This window comes from Glycine max, chromosome 1, assembly GCF_000004515.6.
Source record: "Glycine max cultivar Williams 82 chromosome 1, Glycine_max_v4.0, whole genome shotgun sequence".
Lineage (NCBI taxonomy): Eukaryota > Viridiplantae > Streptophyta > Magnoliopsida > Fabales > Fabaceae > Glycine > Glycine max.
This window is the reverse complement of record NC_016088.4, coordinates 19860341-19880329: the sequence shown is the minus strand read 5'-3', so window position 1 is coordinate 19880329 and position 19989 is coordinate 19860341. Positions and strand designations below refer to the sequence as shown.

The window sequence follows — 19989 nt, the reverse complement described above, 5'->3', positions numbered from 1 at the left end:
TTAAATTTAGAGTTAATTATAATCCACATGTAATTTATTTTTATTACATTTGTCATTTTTTTTATTATTTTTAACCTCATTTGTTAATTATGTGAATTTTTTGTTAATAAATTTAATAAAAAAATTATTTAAGAAAGAAGAAACAAAGAAAAAGAATTATATTTAAATAGTGATGAATTTTTTTAGTCAAAAGTTATTTTAATACTCAATTAAATATATTTTAATTCTCATTTAGGAAAGAAGAAACAAAGAAAAAGTATTTTGGATTAATTATTTTCACTCTCTATTTTTTTAAAATTCAAATTTTAATATTTGAACAAATATTTGGCTTGTCAAAGTCTTCAAACTTTTCTTTATCTTTAGATTTTGGCGTCAACTTTATTTGTTTGGCAAAATGATGTAATGATAAACATTGAGACTATCACATGTTATTTTTAATTATTTATGAGGTCTATTTCTCTAATATTTAAAATTATTTTTCAATAAATAATTTCAACTAGACACATTATTTAAGAAACTCACGATTTTATGTTATTAGAGAACATAATGGTTTGTTTAAAAAAAAAGAGAGAGAACATAATAGTAAAAGATTTTAAGTGTAACGTAATGTGTATGACCCATTAAAAAATTACTTCAACAACTCAATAAACAAGCAATTCAACACAGTAGATGTTCTTAGGTCGTTTTGCATTACATAAAAAAACATATATTGAATTTTATTATTAAAATCTCTAAGCAATTCAACCTTAAATTTTTTATTCAGCCACCTTTTCGATTTCATTAACATCTACCCTTGCTAGTTTTATCCTAATTCACGCATTTTTAATCCATGCTATTTCCATAAATTATTAATTATAAAATAATTTAATTATTTAAAATATAATTTCACAATCAGTTGCAAACACAAATATTAAAACTATAAACCGAAATCATAGGAAATGAAAATAAATATTAATGAATGCATATATTTATATATTTATTTGGCAAATAACAAAGGATTTCACATTCATATTTAATTTTACTAAAATTTTCAATCTTGTCTACCAATTTCAGTTTATTCAAGTCTATCAATTTTCTCTAAGGTTAAATAAATAAGTTCTCTCATATTCTTATTTTATTAAAAAATAATTTTTCAAAAACACTTGCAACTAGGGGTGGAAATGAGCCGAACAGCTTGTCAAGGTCCTTTGGCTCGGCCTATGTAAGGCTCGGCTTGGCTTGTTTACTATAAAGGTCAAGTCCAAGCTTTTTAAAAAGTTTTTTTAGATAAAAAGGCCAAGCTCAAACTATAAAAAAAGCTTGTTAAGCGTGACAAGTTGGCCTATTTAACTAATAATAATAATAATAATAATAATAATAATAATAATAATAATAATAACTTTATTTTATCAAATCTTATCTTATCCAGATTTTATTCTATTTAGATTTTATTTCGTCCTGATTTTATTTCATCCAATCTTATCTTATTTTGTCCAGATTTTGTTTTATTTCGTTTATGGGCTTGGACTTAAAATAGATTTGTAAGCTTTGGGACTGAGGACCTAATCCATACCATTTTTAATATTATGCTCGTTTATGGACTTGGACTTAAAATACTTTGTGCTTTAACAACTTGAATTCAATATGATTTTGTTTATCAATTATTTTTGGATTTGTATATTACTTATACAAAATTTTATAAGTTTCTTTTTTTAGTTAGTATTTCACTAGGTTTTAAAATAATTAATTAATCAAAGACGTATTTAAGTAAGCATTTAAATAGACTCGTGGGCCAAATAAGACTTTTATGTAAGCCGAGCCGAGCCATTAGAAAAAGTCTATGACGGGTAAGCCTTAATTTCAATTCAAACTATCTTATCTCATAACAAATTACCGGATTCAATTTGCAGTCAAAATCGCTTTTCTTGGGTTAAACAATTTTTTGCTCATTATGTTATGATTTTGTTTTTGTCCCTATTTTTTTTAAAAAAAAAAAATTTGTATGTGGCTTCATGGGATTATGACCACAACTGTGGTTTCAGAGATTCCAGAAACCTTGATGTTACAACTGTGAAGTGCGTGCTGCGAACGTTAGAGGTGAAATATGCCAACGGAACGACGGCGTTTTGATCCCGGAAGTAAAGAGCATGGGTGACATGTGTCAGCGATTAGATAAGATGCGTAGGAAAAGACGAAACAGGTACTATTTTTTCTACTTATGAAATGAAGTGAATAGAAAATAATTAGATGCGTTTTTTGGTTTTCTCTCGTGTATATGAAATGAAAGCGATTTCCTTATCTCTAGCAAAGACCCTTGCCATGCTTCAATTCAAGCATCCCATAGCGTAACGAAACGAGAGCGATCATCTCTTGTAAACTTGTAGTAGTAACATATACTAGGATTTTCTTTTAGATAGTAATAAAAGAAGAAAATGGGTTTAAGTTCTAAAAAAGTCCAAACAAAATTATAAATTAAACAAGTGTTAAAAATTTATTGTCACTTTAATGAATGAAAATAAAATGTAAGATTACTAATTATTTTTAATTCAATAAAAACTTATTTAACTCTCCTACCACCGCCATTATGGCTTGCTGGTGGTGAGTCAATGGTGTTGCTTTGAGCTGGGTATGGCTCTGCAGATGAGAGATCGTGCACCACATATGGTGGTTATTTTAAAAAATTTTAGAACCTTGTTTTTTATGAATCCATTCCTATCTGAAATTATTTAAATGTCCTTAATTATATATTATATATTACATATAAATTAAGTTGTCCTAAAATTAACTTAACAAACAAAAAATTGCTTAGGAGGGCCCCACCTTGATGCACTATGCTGTACAAACAGCTTCCACTGAGACAATTGAATTACTCTTATTGTATATTGTAGAGATAAATCTTCAAGACAATGTATGGTTATTGGTTAATTGTTCTCATATTTAACATATGTACCTTGTAATCTTTTGCAGTGTATTTTGAGAATATAAATTTGTTTTTTCTGTTTTAGGATGGCTGGACACCATTAAATCTTGCTGTTCAAACTCAGACCAAATTTAGTTAGGCTTTTGTTGCTTAAAGGTGCTGATAAGACATTAAGAAACAAGGTAATTATTTGTTGATCGCCTGCATTAATATATAAATTTGAAAGAACCTTGTTAGCATGCATGTAGTATACATTTTCTCTGTACTATACGTGTTCTACATCATCTTCCTAATTCACAGTTATCTTTTTGTTGATAGCTAGCTAAATCTATAACTTTTTAATTTCATTTTCCACGGCTGTCAAAAATGAAGATAGATAAAATAAAAGATAGATAAAAGCAGTTCAAATAAATTAATTCCAACATCAAAAGTGAAACATTTATTTCAATTATAGAGCCTCCCAGAACTAAAAATTAATTAGTTCATTGCAGCAGCTCATGAGTCAAGAACTCAGGCATTATTTAAATTTGTGAACTCCTGAAAGTGAAACTTCTAGTTGAAATTAGATGTATCAGCATTCAATAAACTTGTTGTCAAAAGACTTCATGAAGTTCTGTTTTGAAGTTGAATTAGTTCTCGTGATATGTTGTTTGTATGGATTACAAAACTTGTTTAGTTTGTAATTTAATAAAAATCAGGAATATGAGGTAGCACAAAAAGAAAACTTGTTTAGTGTGTGTTCTGTCTTTAATTTTTTTGTTTTTTGCATTTTTATTTTTAGTACTTTAATTTCTATTTCTTCCTTACTTTTAATTATTTTAAGGGATTAAAAGTAAAGATTGAAAAAAAATTAAGGAACTAAAAATTAGTATAAAGTAAAAGTTAAAAGACTAAAAAAGTTTATCGATTAAAAACATATATGAGAGGCGCGATGTTAAGTATTGGTGTTCTTGAAAAATCTCACAACAACATTCACGACACTATTTCTTGTGAATTGGTGTCTTCAAAAATCATACTTTATTAGACCTATGTTTTAACAGAATCAGTAAAAAACTTATAATAATATTTTTTTGAAAGAGATTCTGAGAATCTTATCAACAAAGAAATTTTTAAGAATATATATTTTTAATCCATGCTAATACATAAAATAAGATAAATAAAATAAAAGATAGATAAAAGCAGTTCAAATAAATTAATTCCAACATCAAAGTGAAACATTTATTTCAATTCTAGAGCCTCCCAGAACTAACCGTCTAATACTTTTATATGTAATAATTGAATAAATAATATTAAATAATGTTTATATTGAAAAAGAAATCCATATCTATATAATAATATAAATTTTTGGACAGTCTAAAGTCTGAACAGTAATTATCTTCCTCAAAATTTTGACTCTCAATATTTTATTTAGAATATGTACAAAAATGGAGACATTTTTTAGAATTTTATTTCATATTACTATATTATTATTATTATTATTATTATTAAAAGTGAATAATTAACATTATGAATAGTAAAAATTGTAGGATAAATTATATTTAAATCCTCTAAAATTTAATAAGTTAGATCCAATACCTCTCTCTCCCCCCTCTCTCCGTTATTTTGACTTCTCTCGGTATACATTAAGTATAATTGCGTAACAAAATATAAAGAACTATTTTAACTAATAAAAATAGATTAATGTTATAATAAATTAAAATTTTAGTTCAAATTACATTCGCACCCTAATTTTTTAAGGGAAATTTGTATAGGCAAGAAAAAGAAGAATATTAAGTAAGATTTTGTTATACCTCAGAGAATATGAATGTATTTTGCCTAAAATTTTAAAAATGCTATTTTTTAGTTCATCCCCCATGAGTGTGTCTTTTAATTTCTTAATTCAAAACAATGACCTATCCAGATTTTTAAAACTATGAAATAACCTACAAAATTACCTCAGGTTTCAATTTTTCTTAAACAAAACATATCCTACATAAATTACGGTACTTAACGAATAAGAAAAAAAAAGGATAAATTTCTTTAAAAAAACAAAAACAAACAGTACATTCGATTTGACCAAAACTCACCAGAGTGTGAATGAATTCGTGGAATAGCATTCGAGAAGAATAATCTACTATTTTATTGAATAATTGTTAGTTATTATTTTTATTAACTATATTAATAATGGTGCAAGCTTCATAAATGTACAGTGTATTATAAAAATGTTTGTTACAAAATTTTAAAACGAAAGAATATCAATAAAAATATAATTATTTTTGTTTAATAAAATTATAGTTTTTAATCCAAGATGCCAATAATGACGTCTGACGAGCGAGCAGAGTTGTAGACCGTGTTTGGGTGGTGGATTTTGACAGGGATACTTTGGTCCTTAAGGAAATCCCAAAAACGGGTTGTGTGGAGGAGCTTCAAATCTAATCAGAATTATTCAAACTCTTGTTACTAGGCCCTGAACTTGATAGATTTTAGTATATATAATGTAATGTCATAATGAAATAGAAAACATAAAATTCCTCCATGAATAACAAAAACGAAAATTGAACTTGATGTAATACTTCCTTTAGAGGTTTATTTTAATTAATGTAATACTTCCTTTAATCCTTTATATATAAGTAACAAATGAGTGTATTTCCTTTAGACTTAGATATAAGTAAAAAATAAATAAAATTTATTTTGATCAGCACTTGTTTATTAGTTTTGCTTCTGAGTGTAGCATTCATACTGATATCTATTTGTCGGAATGATGATTGATGTAGGTGTTCATTCAGTTATTTTTTTTATTTTTGCTTTCATTTTGGACCGTGCTGCTCATCATCACCGGTACAAATGTTTGTTACCAATGAATATTTTTATTACGTGTTCACTGTCATTAATGACAATTGATATATGATATACAAATTGTGTTCATGATGAGTGAACCTTAGATTCTCGTTTGAGATTAGATGCAATGATTCTTGCGGACAGTTTACATTAATCATTGTATTCAATCTTGAATTGTCTGTTTGGACAGTTTGGGGAGACTGATATTTTTATGGTAGATATATGTGTTAAGGTTAAAATTATTTTGATCATGCAGTATTTTAATGAAGTTAGACCATTGGAAGTAGAGAGATTCAAGGTGCTTCGCATCCAATGGGCACAGTATTATCTAAAAGTTAGAAATCAAACATAGGATGTTAGGCAACTATGTAACTTTAGGTTACTTAATTAGTTTACATACTTTGCATTACATTTTTTACAATCGTTGTTTCATTTTAACATTGAATAACCTTTGTTGATAGCTAGTTTTTTGCTAAAACCTATTTGAAAGCAGAATGCAAATGATATATGTTGTGTGTTGTGTGGTCTGATTTTAAATTTATAGGTTAAATTTTGGTTTTTTTGTAAAAACAGAGACGTTATTAAAAAAAAATTGTTGAAAACAACATCGATTTTTTGGAAAAACCGATGTTAACGAATGTGTTAATTTGACAGTTAACATCGGTTTTTTCAAAAAACCGATGTTAACTGTCAACATTAACACATTCGTTAACATTTATTTTTTTTTTTTGTAGAAAACCGATGTTAATTGTCAACATTAACACATTCGTTAACATCGGTTTTTTTTTTTTTACAGAAAATTGATGTTAACTAACGCTAACATCAGTTTTTTGAAAAAACCGATGTTAACTGTCAACATTAATACATTAGTTAACATCAGTTTTTTTGTAGAAAACCGATGTTAACTTTCAACATTAATATACATTTTTTGGGTGTAATTCATATTAGCAACATCGGTTATTTATAGAACCGATGTTAGTAATTTTATGTTAACATCGGTTTTTAAAAAATCGATGTTAATAATAATACTATCAACGTTGGTACTTTCAACATCGATTTAAAAACCGATGTTGAAAGTCATAAATAACCGATGTAGAAAATATATTTTCTAATAGTGATTCAGACTATGATATTACAAATCATTGTGGTACATATCTTAAAAAACAAATAATATTGTGGTACATACTTAAACAAATATAAAGTAAAAAAAAAAAAAATAGTGACCGGTGCAAGTGCAGGGTCAACCAACTAGTTTTACCTATAAAAAAAATTACCATGACTTAAAATATGAATAAGAATCTCTCATATTCTCTTTTCTCTATATTTTTGCTCCTAAGCTTTTTTTTATACAATAATCATCAATTTAAAATATGAAAAAAGTTTTAATTGTACTTTTGGTTCCCTAAGTATCATAATTGTGTAATTTTAGTTCTCTGGATTTAAAATGTGCCAATTGAGACTCCCAAGTATAAAAAAATATATTCAATTTTAGTCTTATAGGTTTCAATTGTGCCAATTGGATTTCCACGTATCACAAAGTGTAATTTTAGTCTCTCAAGTATGTATATGTGTGTATTAACAAGAATAATTTGGTCTATTATACGAAGAACTAAATTTTACATTTTGGATACTTGGGGATCCAATTAGCGCAATTGAAATCAAGGTTACTAAAATTGTACATCTACGATATTTGAAAAATCATATCGGGACAATTAAAACATGAGGATTAAAATTTCCCATTTGTCATACTTAAGGACCAAAAGTGTAATTAAGAAAAAAAACACACAAAAACTAGACTCCAATTAATACCCACCAATAAAGATTGGGTACTGTAATAAAAGTGTCATATTGACCATAGTTCAAATCATAAAGAAATTAATTATTCGGAAAGACTATTAGGATATGTTTAACAAAATTAGTTATAATCATAACTAGTAAAATCATAAGTGTTCTGAAGTAGCTAAAAAATATCAAATGATAGAAATTAACATATTTATATGATAATTTTATATAAATTTTAATTTTATTTTATGGAAAAAATATAATTTTTTAATTAATTTTAAACTCTTATAATTTTTTATTTATAGATAAATTATTTTCATTACATTTTTAGTTTCAATTATTATATGTTTCTCATATTATATATTCTATTATTAATCTCATGTTATATCTTAAATATTTTTACTTAAGTTTAAAATAAAATAAAAAATATTTTTACTTAAGTTTAAAATAAAGTAAAAATATACACTTAAGTAGACATTATATTTTTATTGTGTTAATTAGCCTAATAGTTAAAATAAATCATCTATAACTATTAATAAAGGTAATTATCCCTTTGTGTACACATTTTTTTATTGTTAACTTACCCTTCAATATATATAATTGTTTTTATTTTCTTCATAAATTTTCAAGATATTACTCACTTTCCCTAAAAAAATATTGTTATCACTAAATTCTTTAATTATTTTTTTATTTTTATTTTTATAAATAAACATAAAGGCACGAAGTTCCTCTTTTTCAACTAGTATAATATAAAATTAATCTAGAAATAACAAAAAATAAAATAAAGTAATTCTAAAATTTATCATCATCAATTTCGAGAAGTATAATGTTAAAATGATAACTTAAATATTATAAGTAATACAATGGTTAAAATAAAATAGTGTAATATAAAAATGTAGTGAAAAAACAAATAAATAATAAATTCATCTTTTATTTAAAAAGGGTAATAAAAAATTTAATAATTATTTTAAGGATAAAAAGGAAATAAAATATAAAAAATTAAGAATTAAAAACTCGCTTTAAAAAAACGCTATTTCAAGTAGCGTTTCAAAAATTACTTTAAAAAATTATTTACCAAATAGTCAAACAAGTTTTTTAACTAATAAAAAAAGTTAAATACGAACTAAAATGACTTATCCGCCATAGTCTTAATGTTGAAACATCAAAATATATAGTTAATTTGCTTGTAACCAAAAATAAAAATCACAAGCTATTTTATAATATATATTTTTCTTAGCTTGTTAGACAAACTTCCTTCCATAACTTATTTAAATAAACTGATGAAATTAAACAAAGTGGGGTCTGATATTATCTTCATAAATTTACAAGAGAAGATCTCTAAGTGTCGATTTCAATTTTAGGTCGAGTTACTCTGTCTTTCGATGCCTTACTATTTCACACACGTGACCTACCTACTTGTGGTAATCAACACATGACCACAAGTGGGTAGCTTGAGATTTAATGGAGATTGAGTAGTCTATGGAGAATGTAAATATAATACTTCATATTCGTTAGTCTCTCTTTTGAAACTTTATAGCAAAATGTTCTCTCGTTACAATTCATTATTTTCCCGTTTAAGTAGGGGCGAGTTACAGAAAAAGGATCCAGGATGCATGTGATTGTGATCTTTTGTGAATAGTAAAAGTATATTTAGCTAAGTTTCTTATGGAATTTGGTCTCCATAGGGAAATGAAATTACTGTTATATTCAATTACTTTTAGATCGAGATGTATGTACCACTCAAAAGCATTATGTGTAAGCGTATATATGTATTCAACCATAACATTTGAAAGTTTGCAACTACATCTGATTGCGATCATATTGGAGATCAGCCTTCGAATTATTGTATTTTTGGGGATGTTTGGATCATGTGAAGACATGAAACAAATAGGAATATCTGTAGTTTTGTGTGTTCAGGGAAATATTGATTTTAATCTTTATGACCATTGACTCCGGACAAAGTTGATGCTCTATGCCCGACTAAGCAAAAGCCCTTATTTACCAAAGAAAAAGGCTCCATTCAACAGGCCCAAAAAACGAACCACTATCTCACTCTTAAATTGTCATAACCAAGGCACAAAAACAAAACCAAAGGAACGGTCATATTTATTGGAAAACTAGCAAAAAGAAAAAAAAATGTTGAGAAGTCTTCAACTGGAGTCTGGTTACAGAATCATCTTAGCTTTGAGACTCTCTTCCCTGCTAATTTTGTTTTCTTCGGTTCTGAGTGCTCATGGGTATCCTTCAAGAGCTCATATCTTCATTTATGCAGCCTGTTCTCAAGAAAAATACCAACCAAACTCACCCTTTGAAGGCAACCTTAACAGCTTTCTGTCTTCAGTTGTCAGTTCATTCTCGGATGTAACTTACAATAGTTTTGCTATTGGAAATGGAAGCTCAACACCACAAGAGGGAAACGTATACGGCTTGTATCAGTGCAGAGGTGATTTGCATCCAGTTGACTGCTCAAAGTGTGTAGGAAGACTTGTTAACCAAATAGGCTTGGTTTGTCCTTATGCCCTTGGGGCTTCTTTGCAACTTGAAGGCTGCCTTGTAAGATATGAGCATGCTGGTGATTTCCTGGGCAAACTGGACACCAGTCTCAGGTATAAGAAATGTAGCAAAGCCGTGACTAGTGACGTTGAGTTCTTCCGTCGTAGAGATGATGTTCTGGCTGATTTGCAAACGGCTAATGGATTTAGAGTCAGTAGTTCAGGCCTAGTTGAAGGGTTTGCACAATGCTTGGGGGATTTAAGTGTATCAGATTGCTCCTCTTGTCTAGCAGATGCAGTTGGAAAGCTAAAAAGCTTATGTGGATCAGCAGCAACAGCTGATGTGTTCTTGGGACAATGTTATGCTCGGTACTGGGCATCTGGCTATTATGATGAATCAGGTCCATTTCGTTCTCATTCTTCTTTTTCACTATCACTACAATATTCAGTACAACTAGAGGCATTTTCCTATCCAAGGGCAACTTATTCTACCCCCGATGTCTTTTCTACTTCAAAGTGTTGCCGCTAATTAACTTATTGCTAATCCTAGCTTAAAATATTTTCGAAGATGAGCTCACGTTAAAAAGACTAATTATAACTAAATCAATCCAATTCTTATTGGAGAGGAGCATGAAAAGCAGGAAAAGTTGAAATTGTTTTCAATACGATTTGAATTACTTACAGTTATGCCACAAATGACCCCTTTGTAGAAAAGTGATCAGAAAATGGAGAGGAAGCAGAGGTATTAACAAATTGTGAAATGCAATGGTCAATAATATTTTATGAGGGAAAACATTCAGAACATATGCTTTTATACTTTATTTAGGAAAATGCCCACTATGTGCCGTTCCTCTTTATCCTTTTGTTTGAATACCTTTTACTTAGTATCACATTCTATATTCTTTACCTATCAATTCGCTAGTGAAGCTCAGCATCCCATTGGTTTTATTCAAGTAGTGACTTGATTTGGCATAAAGCTGCAACTGAAAAGAAGATAGCATGGAATCTGAAACATCTTTTAACCCCCAACATATAAAGGTTATATATTATTCGATAAATTCCTACACTAATAATTTGCTTCCAAAATTTATTAAAGCTTGTCGTGAATTTCAATATAAATTTGAAAACTGTAATTATTATTTTTTTATCAAACATTACACATGAGTATATATATGAGATTATAGCGGACTTAAGATCCTCTCCCTTTTTCTGTTTTTGATTTGTTGTCTCATATAAATACTGTCAATTAAGTGAAAAAATATAAGCATCTTAAATTCTGTCTTCTCTCATAGTTTGGCAGTATATTTTTGTGCGATTAAATGTATATAATTAAGGAGTGTCTCTTGATAGATCTCGTGCACAATAGTATGCTAATAGTTCTCAACTTCTCATAGCTTTACTTCAACTTGGTGTTTTGTGCAGATTCCTCCAACAATGACCAAGTGGGAAAATCGGTTGCCATTATTGTGGGAGTATTTGCAGGTCTTGCCGTTCTAGTTGTACTCCTCTCAATTTGCAAAAAAGCAGCGGGTTAGTATACAAGATTATAGATCCAATTATGTATTAAATATATGTAATTAATCTCCTCCTCTTTATTTCGTGATCCCTATGTATTATGAAATGAATATCACCGAGGAGATGGTGGCTCATGATCATTATTTCAATACATGCAGGTTAAGAAGAGAGAGGTACTAAAAGAAGGGGTAATCATTAGGAAAGGTCCTCAAATGTTTTTTTAAATTTATTGAAAACCATGCTTCCACATTTTGTTCAATTTAATACATTATGTTTTCCCACCAAAGAAAGTGGATGTTATCTTTTAGTTTATAAAGTAGAACTCTGTTATCGATCAACTTAGAAAGCGCTGCCGATTGTCTTTGCCTTGGTGATGTCCAACAAAACCCATCATCATTCTTTTCCATATTTTAAAATCATTTGTAGATTATTCTGATGAGCACTTCTTTCTAAATTACTTTTCCTTTTTATTGTGTTGACTTGTTTCTTAGTGCCCTTTTCGAAGGACAATTCGGGAGGTTCCTTTTTTGAAATGATAATTATACCAAATCCCATAGTCATATGCAACAATCACAACGTAAAATTAGTTTAGTACAAATCAAATTTTTCTAATACATTTGGTTAGATAATATCAATGGCTAGAAAATTCGAAGTTAACAAACCAACAGAATGGACTTTCTTGCTTGCTTAAAAGCGGAAACCATTGATCCACCAAGATGATAAATACCGAGGTTTTGTTTCCATTTGACTGCTTATTTTAATTTTTTTTAACTGAAATAAGTTCTCGTCCATCAATTAATCTCATACATATGCATTTCATGATTCACACCTTGAGATTTAGGAAACATGATGAATTTGGATGGTCCAATATGATATATTTAGACGATTTAAAATACTTATCGTTTTGATGATAACAAAGTGTTAGGTGTGTGTTCCAACCTACCCTTCGACGGGAGGGCGATACGAGATAAAGATGTGCGTCTTCAAAAAAGGAGAACGCGCGGGAGTCGCCACTAACTTTTATTTGAGGAAAACGCTAGAAAAATCAAAAGGAAAAGGTATGCGAATTTCAAAAATAAAGGGTTCGGGAGTTGTTTACTCACGGGGAAGGTATTAGCATCGCACGCGCCCGTCACAAAGGATGACAACCTTTAATCAAGTGTGCACAAATGTGACTTCAATATTATTTATTTTCCGTTTTTATATTTTTTTATTTTTTGGGGTCGACAAGGGTGTTACCCTTGCTCCTACGTATCCTCAGGTGCGATGAGAAATTCAAACCTACGTAGTTCATTAGGTCTGAATGTTTGTGTGTTAAATTAATTTTGTTTTATGAAAGATTGATTTTAATTGTGAACCAAATTCGTTTAAGGTGTTGAACCTTGAAATGATGTTTTAAAATTTGAAAAGCGGAGAGAATCGTTAAGGCGTTGGACCTTGAAACGATCGCAAGTGATATTTGATAAAATGGAAGTTAGTTATGCATTGGTTCTATCTTGGTTTTGTTCATTAACTTTCAATCTTTTCAAAGACAACTTTACAACACTTAGTGATTGATTAAGTTTGAACTTTACCAAGAAAATGAGATCACCAATAATAGATGGAGGAAATAAATATGCACAAAAACAACAAGGGGGGGGGGGGGGGGCACCCCTAAGGGTGCATAGATCACATTCAAATATAAAAAGCAAAACTAATCGACGGTCACACGAAGAACACTGAACAAGGAACGATGTAGGTTCGATCACGGTCGTGATTCGGTAGCACCTCGACTTTGTTTCCTCTTCTCTCTTCTTCTTTTCTTTCAATTTTGTAAATATCCTTTAAGGTTGAACCTTGGAACCCTTTACTCAACCTCCTTCACGCCTATTTATAGCAAAAAATGGCCTTTGGAACCATGACAGCTCGCCCAGGCGAGCTGATGCTTCATCCTGAAGTAAGCTGGCTCACCCAAGCGAGCTGGTTCCTTTACCCCTAAGCAAATTGGGGGCCCAGGCGAGCCAGGGTCCAGAAAACTCTCTAAAATGACCCTTTTGCCCCTCACTTTAGGTATCTTTGGCATTCTTGATCAAAACATTGAATGATCATCTGTTTCGCATTGTAACTGACGTTCAACACCATCAGTCAATTAGCAAGGATCAAAAGATCAGCAAATGATAGTCCTCGGACAAAATTAGGGTATGACAGTTGCCCCTCTTTACTTATCTTTTATTGGAAATAAAGGGGAAGTAAAGATAAGGACACTAATTTAGTTTGAGCGATCTTGCTATTCGACTGGGCAACTGGTGAAAACCAACGAAGTAAAACCGAGAGAACATGAGGACATTGAAGTTCTGTAGAGCGGAAGACATCTGAAATTCTTCTTTTTCTTTTTCTACTCTTCTTTTTTTCAAAGCATAGAAACAGAGAACGTCGAGTCCTATGAAGCACAGAGACAAGGACATTGAGTCCTATAAAAGACAAAAAATGTTGAAGTCTTGTAAAGTGTAAAAGACGGAAGACATCGAAGTCTTTGAAATGTAAATGAAGACATTGTAGTCTTTTGAAAGCATAAATGACTGAAGACATTGTAGTCTTTTGAAAGCATAAATGACTAAAGACATTGAAGTCTTTGAAATGTAAATGAAGACATTGTAGCCTTTTGAAAGCGTAAATGACTAAAGATATTAAAGTCTTTGAAATGAAAATGAAGACATTGTAATCTTTTGAAAGTGTAAATGATTGAAGACATTGAAGTCTTTGAAACATAAATGAAGACATTGAAGTCTTTGAAACATAAATGAAGACATTGAAGTCTTTTGAAAGCGTAAATGATGAAAGACATTGAAGTCTTCGAAATGTAAACGAAGACATTGTAGTCTTTTGAAAGCATAAATGACTAAAGACATTGAAGTCTTGGAAATGTAAAGGAAGACATTGTAGTCTTTTGAAAGCGTAAATGACTGAAGACATTGAAGTCTTTAAAATAATAATGAAGACATTGTGGTCTTTTGAAAGCGTAAATGAATGAAGACATTGAAGTCTTTAAAATGTAAATGAAGATATTGTAGTCTGTTGAAAGCGTAAATTGTAGCAGCCTGAAATATTACTATTGATAAATCGATGTTTAATTGTATTTATTGTGGTATTTGACTATATGGTTGACTTGAATGAGTGGAGGTATGACTTGAATTAGTCATGTGAATTTCTTGATGTGGATGTTGAGTTATGTGGAGTTTTGTTGAGTTAAGTTGAAATTATGAGATTTTAAATTTTACCTCAACCTATTCCATTAAAATTGCAATCCCGAATTCCTTGACCGTTGGATCATCTTCAAATTTTTTCTGTCGCTTCCTAAGACATTTCCCCACAGTATGACCGTTGGGAATTTTAAAATAACAAATTGTGATATCTCAATAAGCGAGAAGGGCGTGCTAAGCGCAATTCCAACCCGAGAGGGAATTGCGCTGAGCGAGTTTTGGCCCGCTAAGCGAGCCCTAGTGCAGAGGGAGTTGCGCTAAGCCTGAATTGTCGCACTAAGAATGAAAAGTGGACTTCGGCTTAGCAAGACGAGCTCGCTAAGCGAGATCTATAGATTATAAATACGTTACTCAGCGTGAAAAACATGATTTTTCACTCTCCTCTTCTCCAAAACGCCACCCAAACCCTAAAACCTCCTTCTCCACCACCCATGACCATCGGTGGCCGCCACGAGCCACCCTTACTTACCGCCGAAGCCCCACACCAAGAGGAACATTTTAGCCGGAGCAGAATCCTCCTCAAGGATTTGGTGGAGAAAATTCCCCAATCCTCCATTTCAAAGCTTCTCTGAGGTAATCTTGATTGCTAAACCCTTCTCCTAGTTAGTTTCAGTTCCTTTTAGTGTCTCTTGTGTGTTGGGTACTGGAATAGGGTGTTTTACACTTCCTTTGAAAAACCCTAGTGAATGAGACATTATAAAGGTTATCTTTTTACAACATTGATGTTATTTTCATGATCTTCACTGAACCCCAATCACATTGGCGTGATCGGAATTTTAAAATGATGTCTCCTTTTAGTAGAATTTGAAACACCCCTCAGCCCTTTATGTTTTGACAGGGGTATTTCACTCCGAATATGGTTATTAACCTTGTTTTTGAAACCTATACTAAATTTCCTTCAATTTGGTATATAGAACCTTGCGTTTTGACTAACGAGCGTGAACGAGAGAGACCTCTGAGCGACGCAAAGAGGAACTGAAGGAGAGCTTACAATAGGTGAGGGGAGTTTATTATAGTTTATAGCTTTTAATGCCATAGTTGGGGATAGGGAACCTAACTATGGGGATGTATGCTTGTCCCTATTGCATGCTGGTTTTCAAGAAAACAATGTTTTTGACTAATGGGATGCGGCATATCTATTATTGATTAGTAACATTACTATTAGACTTGTGTGGTTTGAAGACCTGGGAAGTGTGAATCTCAGGCATGAACTATAGATGTATGTATATGTGGAATGTGACTTACTGTTGATGTTTCTATTGATGACGTTAATTGATATGAGGTAAGGTTGATGTTTATGATGATATTGATATGAGATGATGTTGTTATTGATGATTATGTCAATATCAGTTGATGTTGTTATTGATGATTATGTTAATATGAGATAATGTTGTTGTTGTTGATAATGTCATTAAGATGAGATGATGTTGATATTGAGAGTGATATTGAGATGAAATGTTGATGATATTGAAAATACATTGTGATGATGTATGTTGTGTATATACATGGGGGGTGCATTGACCTTGTTGGATGTCCCTGGTGGGGGAAATAGAGTGGTTGAAGAGTTTTAAGCATCTCTGGAGGGGGATGACTTAGAATATTTAATTATCAATGGTCAGTGCATTGATGGTGTCCATGTTTTATACGTTGTGTGATGTGTATGTACATGGGGGGTGCAGTGACCTTGTTGGATATCCCTGGTGGAGGAAATAGAGTGGTTAAAGAGTTTTAAGCATCTCTGGAGGGGGATGGCTTAGAATCTTTAATTATCCAGGATCAGTGCATTGATGGTGCCCATGTTTTATTTGTTGTGTGATGTGTATGTACATGGGGGTGCAGTGACCTTGTTGGATATCCCTGGTGGGGGAAATAGAGTAGTTAAAGAGTTTTAAGCATCTTTGGAGGGGGATGACTTAGAATCTTTAATTGTCCACAGTTAGTACATTGATGGTGCCCATGTTTCATACGTTGTATGTTGTGTATGTACATGGGGGGTGCAGTGACCTTGTTGGATGTCCTTAGTGGGGGAAATAGAGTGGTTAAAGAGTTTTAAGCATCTCTGGAGGGGGATGGCTTAGAATCTTTAATTATCCACGGTCAGTGCATTTGATGGTGCCCATGTTTCATACTTCATATGACACAAAAATAGTATAAACTTTGTCAGTAAGTACTTGTAGTTTCTCGTGAGTAGGAATACTTGTACTAGGGGGCATGTCACTCGGTTTGGAACTCCCTTGAGACTCAGGATGATCACCATGGGGGGGGGGGGGGGGAGTTGCCTGTGCATGACAGGGTGACCTCGACACTTATTGCCTAGTTTTCCTAAGTGAGAGTGTTGTGTGGACACGCTTAGGCTATTTCCTTGGGGATGGTACCACATTGCATATGAGAGTTGAGGTTAGGTGCTTGCATCATATTGAGCATGAATGATTGGAATTGTGGATGGATGATGACTTTTTGTTGAGTGTGTATTGGACTAATAAATGTTGGTGCAAGCTTATGATACTTGTTAATATTTTCTTACTAATTGTGGTTATTTTATTTTTGTAATAATTTCTTTTATAATAAACTCACCCCTCGCAATTTTTGTACCGTGTGGTTGGTACCTGTGATGATCGCTAACCTTTGTTCGTTAGAGCAGAATGACAACAGTAGTGGACAAGAAGTGAGATTCTTTTGTGGAGCCGGCGAGCTGACATGATGACGTTGAGATTATTTTGGGAGAGAGTTGTATTTTGTTAATCAACTCCTCCATAGCTGGTTCCGTAATTCTTTTTGTTGATTTGAAGATGTAAATCACATATTTAATTATATGTATGAACAAATTTATTTTCCATTATGTGAATGATGTGTACTAGGTTACTATATATATATATATATATATATGTATGTATGTATGTATGTATTCACTCAAGTAATGGTGCACTGTTTGGTGAATGTATATCGGAAAAAAAATTTACTTTCATTTTTCATAAGCAAGTTAACAGAGTTTTCATAAAAAAAATTTGAAATTTCTCGCGTTTTAGAGTGGTGATATCGTAGCGATGAGGCAGGTCGTTACATAAATGACTGAAGACATTGTAGTCTTTTGAAAGCGTAAACGACTGAAGACATTGAAGTCTTTGAAATGTAAATGAAGACATTGTAGCCTTTTGAAAGCATAAATGACTGAAGACATTGAAGTCTTTGAAATGTAAATGAAGACATTATAGTCTTTTGAAAGCGTAAATGACTGAAGTGATTGAAGTCTTTGAAATGTAAATGACAGAGGACTTTGAGTCCCATGAAAGTATAAAGACAGAGGACTTTGAGTCCTATGAAAGATAAAGGCGAGGACTTTGAGTCCTATGAAAGATAAAAGCGAAGATTTTGAGTCCTGTGAAAGATAAAGACGAGGACTTTGAGTCCTGTGAAAGATAAAAGCGAGGAATTTGAGTTCTATGAAAGATAAAGGCAAGGACTTTGAGTTCTGTGAAAGATAAAATCGAGGACTTTGAGTCCCAAGAAATCATAAAGCAAAGGACATATGAAACAAACCAATAGGTACTAGTACCAATGGGCTCAACCTTATGAGAAAGCGAGAGGTTGACTCTTTGAGAAGGCCTCTCATCCTAAACTCAAAATATAGGGCATTAGATTCGGAAAATTGGTATATAAAGAGAAATCTACGCACTTATAGCCTAATATGAACATGATTTTTGGGATGTAGATGCATGCAACATTCATCTTGAAATGCTCGTAATGCAAAAGGTTTTGAATCATGAAAATTGTGTAATGCTCATGACATTCTTTCGTATTTTGTGATTTTTTTTGCCTTTTTACTTTTTGTGAAAAACACAGATTGACTATCTCTTTCTGAAAGAAATGATAACTCATGAGACCTCATCCTATCTTATTGCAAATCTCTTCAGGGACTCTCTCAGAGTGTATGTTTTGATTTAATCACTTGACAATTTTAGATGATGGCAATGGAACCATTTGACATTTAATCAATCAACCGAAATATTTATCCTAGGGTTTTCCCCTTTCTTTTTAAAAAACTTCGATTATTCTGTACAGCAAGAAAACATAAGGCTTTGGGATCGATCGTGGGCCCCATTGATGGATGGCAATGGATTGTCGCACTTTGGTATGTGACCAAGTGAAACTTTCCCGATTTAAGATCATAGAGTGATGCCGAGGGTTTGTCGATCCCGCTGAAACTTAATGACATGGGCTGATCCCAAAAGAATTTATACAACAAAGGCCACCCTTGGATTCAAAAGTAATCCTAAGGAGTCTGCATGAGCGACTAACATCAAATGTACCCTACTATCACAATTGTCTTTGGGCATCTTCCACGAGCTCCTGGTCAAATGAGCTTTCCTCTCAAATGTGCAAGTGCGAACCTCGGGGTTTTTCTTTTTTTTTGGTGTGTTTTTTTTCAACAATCACAAGCGTGTGCGGGTTCCATTCCAGAACCCAAACCTAAAAGCAAAATTAGTCATTCCTTGATCCACATGGGCTTGTAACGTGGTCAGGGGTAAGAGGGCTATGAAAAAAGATCAGAGAGGCTCAAAGAGTGTTTAAGGGTTACATTGAGTAAGAACCTTGAGAGTCTTGCTTGTACTTTGTTCATTTCAACTCTTGGGTTGGGCTCTATTCTTTTTGCCTTATACATTAATCCTTGTTGCACTTTTGTGCCTTTCATGTAAAATCTAGAGATCTTTTGTCTCTCTCTTTTTTTTTTCTTCACTCGCCTTTGGCGGATTTTATTTTCTTTTTCTTTTCATTGTTGCCTAACTTCATGCATGCGTTATTTACATTGCTCTTCCCGCCACTTTAGTGGTGGTTCCTATCCAGGGTTCCTATTTTGTTTTTGTTGTTTTTAGAAAAGAAATATGCTTTTTCTCTGAGGGGGTAGCAAGGGATAAATTAGTGTTTGGGATATTGAAACACGACCATGTGTCATTTCAAATCTTGACTAGATACTTTTGCATTTTGGATTTTGGGACCAAACCTCTGATAAACACGCTCCTTATTCTTTTCCTTCTTTTTTTTATTAACACTAATTTTTTCCTAGGCCGCCCTTTCGGGTTTTCAACCTATTGGGTGAGAACTTCTGATCTGCCCTTAGGTTTGCTTGGGGCTCATGGATGGTGCCCCTCATTGCCCCAATGTAGGACTCTGAAGTATCTATTGTTGTCTTTTGTCATGACCTTGTAGCAAGGAAAAAAGAAAGAAACTGTGCAAGTTCTTGAAAATG

The 19989-nt window shown here is 31.9% G+C and overlaps 1 protein-coding gene and 1 long non-coding RNA gene across 2 annotated transcripts; both read left to right on the top strand.

Moving 5' to 3' along the window:
• The first annotated feature begins 1837 nt into the window (after positions 1–1837).
• LOC121174521 (uncharacterized) lies at positions 1838–6125 on the top strand. The gene is made up of 3 exons (XR_005890627.1): positions 1838–2179; positions 2985–3081; positions 5973–6125. It is a non-coding gene; the product is annotated as an uncharacterized lncRNA (long non-coding RNA).
• Positions 6126–9283: 3158 nt separating this feature from the next.
• Positions 9284–11935, top strand: LOC100781821 (plasmodesmata-located protein 8). Its single transcript, XM_003517910.5, has 3 exons — positions 9284–10391; positions 11413–11520; positions 11664–11935. Exons 1-3 carry the CDS (start codon positions 9635–9637, stop codon positions 11666–11668), a joined length of 870 nt encoding a protein of 289 aa, XP_003517958.1. The 5' UTR covers positions 9284–9634; the 3' UTR covers positions 11669–11935.
• Positions 11936–19989: the final 8054 nt, after the last annotated feature.